Source organism: Gavialis gangeticus, unplaced genomic scaffold (assembly GCF_001723915.1).
Source record: "Gavialis gangeticus isolate Ggan-Ray unplaced genomic scaffold, GavGan_comp1, whole genome shotgun sequence".
NCBI lineage: Eukaryota > Metazoa > Chordata > Crocodylia > Gavialidae > Gavialis > Gavialis gangeticus.
The window spans coordinates 144,781,243-144,790,202 of record NW_017729024.1 but is presented as its reverse complement, the minus strand read 5'-3'; the positions used below and the strand labels follow the sequence as shown (position 1 = coordinate 144,790,202).

At 45.6% G+C, this 8,960-nt stretch overlaps 1 protein-coding gene and 1 long non-coding RNA gene across 2 annotated transcripts in view; one reads left to right on the top strand and one right to left on the bottom strand.

Moving 5' to 3' along the window:
• Window positions 1-8,960, bottom strand: part of ANKRD55 (ankyrin repeat domain 55) — a 119,588-nt gene that overhangs the window by 13,896 nt on the left and 96,732 nt on the right. The window contains exon 10 of the mRNA XM_019517841.1: window positions 4,375-4,476. Within this exon, the coding sequence (XP_019373386.1) occupies window positions 4,375-4,476 (102 nt within the window). The remainder of the gene's footprint in view (window positions 1-4,374; window positions 4,477-8,960) is intronic.
• Window positions 1-8,960, top strand: part of LOC109297810 — a 47,366-nt gene that overhangs the window by 23,413 nt on the left and 14,993 nt on the right. The window lies entirely within an intron of this gene.

Here is an 8,960-nt window from a genome sequence, read left to right as displayed (position 1 = left end):
CTGTGGGTAAGGGATAACAAAGCTTTTGCTGTATATCTATATATATAGAACTAGATCAGGGGTGGGCCATTATTTTGGGTGGAGAGCCGCTTACCCAGTTTTGGCAAACTGTTGAGGGCCACATGGGTAGTCCTGCCCCTTGACAGGTGCCCCACCCTCTGGTCACCATCTTGGGACCAATGTCTCAAGGCCAGTGCCAGTGGGGCCCAGAGTGGGGTGCAGGCTGGCAGGAGTCTGTAGAGCCAGGTTGGGCTGCACCAGCAGGGAGAGGGGGGAGCTGGCCTGGCTCCATAGAGTCCCTGCTGGCTGGGACCCTGTACTCCTGCCACCCTGCTCTGGGCCCTGCCGGCACCAGCCCTGGGACACTGGTGTGGGCCCCATGCACTTGTTCACTCCCAGTGCCCCCCAGCCCCGTGGTACAGGCGGGGGCAGCGTGCAGCCCTGACACCGTGCTCTATGGCAGGGAATGAGCTAGTGCTGAGCAAGGAGAAAAGCGGACCCTCCCCTGCCCCGTAGCCAGAATTCCCTGCTGCAGCCGCTCACAGCCTGCACGGGGCTGTCCTGAGCAGGCACAGGTGGGGGCTGGGGCAGAGAGGCAGCAAATGTTTGCAGCTGGCCCAGGTTCTGGGTAGCTGCTGACAGCTACAGAGCCTGGGCTATGGGGCAGGGGCTTTGGGTGGGAGCAAGGGGCAGCAGGGGTGGGGGGCAAGGGCTTTGAGTGAGGGGCACAGGGCAGTAGGGCTGGGGGGCAGGGGCAGCAAGGCTGGGTGGTAAGGGGCACAGGCAGGGCATCCTGCCATGTAACCCCTACCCAAACACTGCCTGGTGCAGCAAGTGGGAGGGGGCGCAGCTGCTGTCACCATGCACAGCCCTGATGGGCGAGCCCGGAGCCAGTATGGGGCCCAGGCCGGCAGTGGAGCTGGGTTACAAACTGGTGCTGAGTGTGGGAAAAGTGGTCCCTCGCCTGCCCTGTGGCTGGCACCCTGTGATGCAGATGCTTGCAGTCCGCATGGGGTTGTCTGTGCCTGTTCAGGACAGCCCCTTTTGGGCTGCAAGCAGCTGTAGCAGGGAGCACCAGCCATGGGGTGGGGGAAGGGCTACTTTTCCCTGGGCCACTTTTGCCTGGGCTCCTTCCCTGCCCTCTCCCCACCTTCCCCCAACCCTTACCTGAGGTTCCAGCATGAGACAGCTAGGTGATCCCAGGCCAGAAGCCCCTGCTGGCTTCCCCTGGGTCCTACTGCACCTGGTTCCTGTTATTTTTGACAGGAACCAACAACAGAGAAATATTAATTTTCTAATTATTTTAGGGGCCCCATGAGCCAGATAGAATGGCCTTGTGGGCCAGTTCCAGCCCATGGGCCATATTTTGCCCATCCCTGTTTTAGATCTATAGATAGATAAATACATACGCTCATACAGTACAATGAGACAACACATGCCACATCAGTGGAATAAATATTAAAAAACCTACATGATGCCACACAAACCATCCTCCCCCCACAGCCAATGGTGGGGTTCATGACACTGTTTTTTATAGCTTTCTTTCATTCTTTGAACTCTGTGTCTAATGCTCAATTTCAAATAATTTCTAAAAAAGTACCTCTAATATCACCTTTTCTATTCAGATATTAAGGTTATTATTCTGTCACTTACTTGGGTTAACAACAGTGAGAATTAACATGGGTACAATCTGAGTCTAGTCATACTATTTTAAGGAGTTTGGTTGCAAATGAACAATGTAAATGGTTTTGTAATCCCTGTTATTTTTGTTTTTTGCAGAGGAAGGTGCCCAAGCAATGATGGGGAGAATATTGCATTAATCTCTTAGGCTGCTATTTCTAGAGGCCAATTGAGTGAATATTTTGCTGCTTGAAGGAGAAAAGGCCTTTGTGAGTTGCAGGCAGTGGCTAGAATTAAAACCCTGAGTGCTTGTATGAATTATTAAGTCTACACAAAAATATCCATGTTTATGAAATCCTGCTCTGATAGCTGCCCCTACAATAGGGCTTTAACTGGGAACAGCAAACATTTAGTAGCATGGTTTAATTTAAAGGGAAAACTTGGAGCTCAGATTTTGAAAACAAACAGAGTTCTTTCTGGAGAATGCAGCCTTTAGCACTTCAGCATTCCTCAAGTCTTTACTTTGAAATAAAAGAGGTCAATATTAGTTCCTCTTTTAAGATAACAGCAACATTCAGGGTTCTGTGTTTCCCTTACACAAGCTAGCAAGACCATTAATGTCTGAAACTGACTGTTCAGTTTTTAGCAATGTCATCAACTTCACCTTCAGAAATGCAGACCACCAAAGGCAAGAAACCTTCTGTTTAACTCCAACGTGTGAATGCTATAGGACCTCACTGAACTGTGCCTTAGTAGGTGGCAAAACCACAGAATATATTTAGTGGTTCAGTTTAGAATTATATGAGCACAGAAATATGAGCACAGGAAACTGCTCAGAGTGAAAAGCGTTAGTAAAATCACACATCTCATCCTTCAGCATGAGAGCACCACATAGCATCTGGCCCTGTCCTTGTCACTAGTTAACACTGAAACTTCCTGATGAAACTCACTTCTCACTGGGACACTTCTTCCTCTTGACAGCTTCCAGATGCTCTTTGCTAGTGCTGATGAATATGGCAGGGACAGGCTCTTGGTGTTCTTGCAGCAGCTCTTTTAGGAAGGAAGAGGAGCTGGCTGGCAGTCTATAGTGAGAAAAACTACCACTGTCTTCCTGATTCCCTTTACTTGAGCAGAAAACACTAATAGACATCACCACTGTAAGAACTGAATGCAGTCACAGCAAGAGAGCAAAGATAACTTCCCTTTCTTAGCTCCTACCTTTTCAACTCCAAATAGGTTGTTGAAGTTTTATAGCCTTTGGTGGGTACTTAAGGTTCCAGATCAACTTTTCATGCCTTCTATGACAATGATATACAAATATAGTGTTTACTGCATATAGACTATATTGCATATAGTCTTTATTGTCTTTAGGACCTTAATTTTATCTTCTACCTCATATATTGATTCCTCAGTGTTTTGGGCAAGTAAGTCATCAGTCTCCAGTGACAACATACTTATCTTAGGACCTTGTTACACATTAATTTTAGGCAGATCCTGGAGCTCTTAACCCCTGCATTGTCCACACATTAACACATGACAAATAGTTTTAAGCACACTTTAAGCAGCTTAAAGTTATGCAACTCTAGGGCAAGTTTATCTCTGATCCATGTTACCCAGTTTGTGTTTCATTAACGTGTGGCCACTGCCCACAGATGAACTGCACAAGTGGCAGTCCTCCAGCATCTCAGGATTCAGTGTTCCCTCCCCCACCCTCCTGTTCTGTGTGAACTAACTTTCCACCACCTGAACTTTACTGCCCAGGAGGCAGGTCTGGCACCAAGGCAGCTTCCCTTCCTACCCCCAGGAGTGGGACCTTCTCCCCAGGGGTGCAACCCAAACAGCCTTCAGAGCACATGCCAGCTAGCCAGGTCACAGGGTATGGATGGGTCCAGGAGTGGGGTATAAGGGGGTGAGGAGGAACAAGTCAGGGGGCTGGATCAGTTCCCCATGAACTGGGGCTTTCTTCCAAGGGCATGGGCAGTAGCCCCCCCAAAAGTGCCTTCCCTCACTGCTCCCACCTCCCAACTGCCTCAGGAAGCATGACCAGTACTCCACACATCCCAATCTCAAATCCCAATTTATTAAAACATAAGACCTTCCTTAATTTACCTCCTCTTTATTTCTTTTTGAATTCTGATTTTTTGACTTATTTTTATTTTATTTTTCAGTGGCTGATTCCCTTCATTTCACCACTCTTCCCCCACCCCCATTTCCTTTCCACCTCCCATTTCATTATCCACACCATCCCATTAACTCTCTGCCTCTCAGCTTCATGTACCCCCTGCAACCCATCTGTTAGCCCTCCCCACCCAAAAAGGAGGGATAGAAGCCTGTCCTGGCTCACCAGCCATGTAGTGGCAACTCACAGCTGTCAGGACCCTACTTGCCAGCCGTCTAGCGGCAAGTCACGGCTGTGCAGGTGGGGGACAGTCAGAGAAGGTTTTTAGCCTTAAGATGTGACTTCGTCAAACTTCAAGGCACTACAGGCTCTAACTACAGCATAGCTGCAAGCTTTAGAGTATCTAGGAATGGCTACTTCAAGTCATAAAAGGCACATGTTCTCCTGATGGAGGATGGACATGTCCAGATCCTTTTAATCTAGCAAGTAAACTCTCCTATTTGCTTCAGTGAATGACTGTGGGTAGGCCACATATAAGAAATACACATATGAGAGTGAAATGAGAAAAGAACCCTGATGCCAGTGTTCTACAGATTCAGCAGGTACAGTAGAGTATTTTAGATGACTGTACTTACTTTTCCGAACACAGTGGTCAGGTATGGGAGCTAGATTGTTCCGTACAGGAGTAAGGTCTTTTACTTTGGGTAGTTCTAGGGACATCTGTTGAAAACTTTTCCCTGTAAAAATAAATGTACTTATATATATCAGCAAACACACACTTGGAAATAAAACTGCATACAACAATATTTTGCTGGCTAGTAGAATGAAAATTCTTTTGTTAAGTTTAAAAAAGTATGTGTCCTGGTATTTCAGCCTTATAAATCACTAGTTAAAAATGGCTAGACAGATGGTAGTAGAGAATTGCTGATTTAGTTACTGTCATTTGTTACAATGACTTAGGGTCATTAAGTAGTGTACACCTTATGAGCTTGTGACTATCATTCATCCATGTAGATCGGACTGCAAAATCTGAGCCTTAGCTGGTAAACTCTTTTGGGCAGGGACTATGGCTTCTTTAGGGCTGGAATAGCCCTTAACATGATAGGACTTGGGCCTGGCTGGAGCTTTTGGCTGACACTTGTTCAGATAATAAACGTGGGCACTGGAAGGACAAAACAAGCCAAGTATGATATGCGTCCTTAAAATCTGCTAATCAAAGTAAAATTCCCTTCTGACCAACAAGAACATATACTGGAAAATGAAAGATATATAGTGAATATAATGAAAGGTCTAATTTTTGGCATTGCCCTGGTATGTATTAGAGCAAAATTTAGTCCTGAAATGCTAACTGTATTCTACACTAGATGAACAATATCTCATAGAAGAGTTACAAAAGAATATCCAAACATCTTAAAGATGTTGAAAATGAATAGCATTCCTAAATCTGGGAACAGTGAAAAATCTGATAATTTGCTTGTAGGTATTTCACTATACAAACCTCTGGATAGAAGAAAATACAACACGCACATCCCAAACACTAACCCCTCTCTAAAACCTCTCTGGATTCTCCTGAAGTTCTTCTGCTTCAGTCTCCTGAGGTCCCCAGGCACTAGTAGACTTCATTACATGACTCTAGCTGTCCTGCAGGACTGTAGTCTGCCTAGCCAATATGATTCTAAGCTAACAGCATATTTTCAGTTGACATGCAGGGAAGAGGGAAGGCTTCTGAAGAATTTGGTGGAACACCATCTTGGGAAGTAGAGAACACAGTGCTAATGTGAACTGCCTTGGGAATAAGCTGGGTGGTCCTCAAATACACCTATGTGTTGCTATACTGTGCAAGATCAACCTGTGGAGAAAAAGCTATAGATAAGTGAGAAATGATAGACAGAACAAGCAGCAACTGTGCAGAAAGCACAAGGATTTAAAATTAAAGATGCTAAACTAGTTGCTAACAGGGCAATGTTCTGTGCAGCTTACTGTGCAATTGTCAAATAAGCATAGAAATAGATAAGGTGGTGTCAAATACCCATGTAAGGAAGTGCAAGAAGCAAGGATTTCTTAGGGCAATATTTTTATTGGATCAACTGCATAGTTGGGATAGAGGTAGACAAGCTTTTGAATGGAAGACATTCTTCCTCAGGTCTGATCAGAACAAGTCAGATATTAAGGTATCACCCTAAGAAATCCTTGCCTTGCATAATGTCCGGGTGACCATGGTCAGAACATCACTCTTATTTTACCATGTAAGGAAGCAAAGACTGCACTCTTGCACTGACCTCCATTAACTTGAACTCTGAAGATACCTCTGGGGAAAAAAAAAATCTCTGAATTACTGTCCCTTATGTAGATAACCACAATTCATGTCACTTGCCTTAATCTTAAAAAGGGTTTGATCCAAAGCCCAGTGATGGCAAAGATAATCTATCTACTGATTTACCAAAGACCAAAGCTGCTTTGTTTTGCTGAAACATGAAGAACACTCATACAGATCAGAGAATTTACACTCTGTTGGGAGACTGAATGCAACAAGCCCTGCAAGGCTTTTATTTTGTGCTCTGTTTAGTCCTTAAACTTCTAGAAAGTGAATGCAATGTGAGTATAATATGCTGTCCCTATTTTACTCCCAATTTGCAATCATTCTGCACCAAGAAAAATGAATACAGGAAGCTTCAAGATAGCAGAGAATCAGGTCCTCTGCTTTCATTATGGTATTCCAGCACTACCTGTTGTATTGTGATGCTTTATACTGGAAACTGTTGGTTATACTTGGTTTAACATACACGTACAGCTTAGAGCAGGGCTGCTCAACCCTCAACCTGCAGGCATGATCTGGCCTATGGAGCCATGTGATCTGGCCCATAGGGCTCTTCAAGGATCTGGAAATTTTGTTAGGGAAGGGAGCAGCGGCAATTTATGCTGCCACTGCTCCCTCACCACCAAATTTTCAAGCCCTGTGGGCCAGATGACATGACCCTGCACACAGGATCCTGGCAGGGAGCCAGGGCCCAGGCAGTGGGCCTAGTCTGGCATCCACAAGGTTGAACCTAGTGTGGTGGGGCCTGATCTGGGGAATGTGTTGCTGGAGTTGAGCCAGTGGGGTCCAATTTAGCATATGCAGTCAGAGCTGGGGCAAGGGCTGGAGCAGAGAGCCCAATCCAATATGCATGGGGCTGGGGCTGGGGCTGGGGCTGGGGCTGAGGCAGTGGGACCCAATCCAGTGTATTGAGGACTGGGGTTGGGATGGCAGGCCAAGGCTGTAGCTGAAATATAGTGTATGGGACTGGAGCCCAATGCAACTCCCACTGGATTGGGCTCCAGCCCAATTTGCACTGGTTTGGGCCAACAGACTGGATCCAGCTCACAGACCCACCCAGCACCACTAATTTGGCCTGCATGGCCAAATGGTTGGGCACCACTGGCATAAATTATGGAATTTTAGTATCTCAGAAGAAAGGGAAAAGTTGAGACATAATGGCTTCCAAATGAAATGATTGGTTCTAATGTGAATGCCTTCTTGTGGGTCAGAAGTTCTGAAATGAAGTAGAAATAAATGATTCTCTTCCCCAGATATTTCCTTTGGGCCCAAGGTGCATTTTCAAGTGCCATTTTTCTTCTCTATAGGCTGGCAAGGAAGTACAGTCTTGATTACAACATGTCAGCTTTGCTTGCATTTTATTTACTGATATTCTTATTATAGCTGGCTCCATAGCTAGTTCTTAGCTTTCTTTTAGCAGCTGGATATGTGATCCCTCCCATGGGCTTTCATGTGGAACAGAAGTAACTTATGATGAATATGGCACTGTAAATTCCCCCTTCGCTTTCAAAGCAGGATCTGCCACATAAATCAGCTCTTGCCCAGCAGCCCTCTCTGCCAAGATGCATTCTCTATTTGATTATATAGTACTGCTTGTACCAAGATAAAAATAATAATAGTCCATTGTTTTATGTTACCTACTACAGCACCTGAAAGGTCCTGGGTACTGTACAAACATAATTAGGCAGAACACTGGGCCTGAGAGATTAGCGATCTAAAAATACAAATGTTTGAATAGGAAAGAAGGGCTGCAGGTGGTTACACAGTGTTGAGAAACGTGTGCAGCTGCGTCTCCACTCCGTACAGGGCCATTACCCATATTGCTTGGAGTTTCTATACTTTTCCCCCTTTCCACGTCACAAAGTGGATTAGGGTGTATGCTTGCTAAGGGTATGGATATCTGTTTTAAAAGGGGAAGAGAAGCTGCTCCTCTGGAACACATAAAATCTATAACACTCTTTTACATGTGCATGATTGTGCAGCAGCACAAGGGAACAAAATTGCCCTTTGACTCTGAATGAAACAGGGTTAAAATTGTAGTGGTTTTAGCCCACATGTATTCTTACAGAATCAGGTAGATGTAACAGTTGCATTATAATAATGTATTTTTGTATTCTTTGATAGCAGTACAATTTTTACATCTGTCTATGCCTTAGGCACATGATAGCAAGGCCAATTAAAGAAAACTGCTCTGGATTCCTGATGCCAACTCAGTATTTCAGTTGGCAAGAATTTTTACTGCAATATTGCAAAAGCTCTTTGGTATTGTTAAATCATTTTGGTTTCAACACTGACAAGTGCGGGGTACTGCACCTGGGGATGAAGAACCAGCAGCAGACCTACAGGCTGGGGAACTCCCTTCTCATCAGTGCAGAGGCAGAAAAGGATCTTGGAGTCATTATTGAGGCCAATATGAACATGGGCTGACAGTGTGGGGACATGGTCAGGAAGGCTAACTGCACCTTGTCATGCATCCACAGATGCATCTCAAGCAGGTCCAAGGAGGTAATACTCCTCCTTTATGAGGCACTGGTCAGGCCGCAGTTGGAGTACTGAGTCCAATTCTGGGTGCTGCACTTCAAGAGGGATGTGGACAACATGGAGAGGGTCCAGAGGAGGGCCCTGAAAGGGATCTTCCTATCCAATCTGGCTCTCCAATGCAGAATCTTATTTCACTTCTCACTCGATCAGGGGGCAGCAGGGCAGGTCCCACAAGGAGAGGCTACAGGACCTGAATCTGTTCAGCCTCCACAAGAGAAGGCTGAGGGGGGATCTAGTGGCCATTTACAAACTAGTCAGAGGGGACGAGCAGGCATTGGGGGAGTCCCTGTTCCCCCGAGCACGACCAGGAGTGACAAGAAATAATGGTCACAAGCTGGCAGAGGGCAGATTCAGGCTAGACAT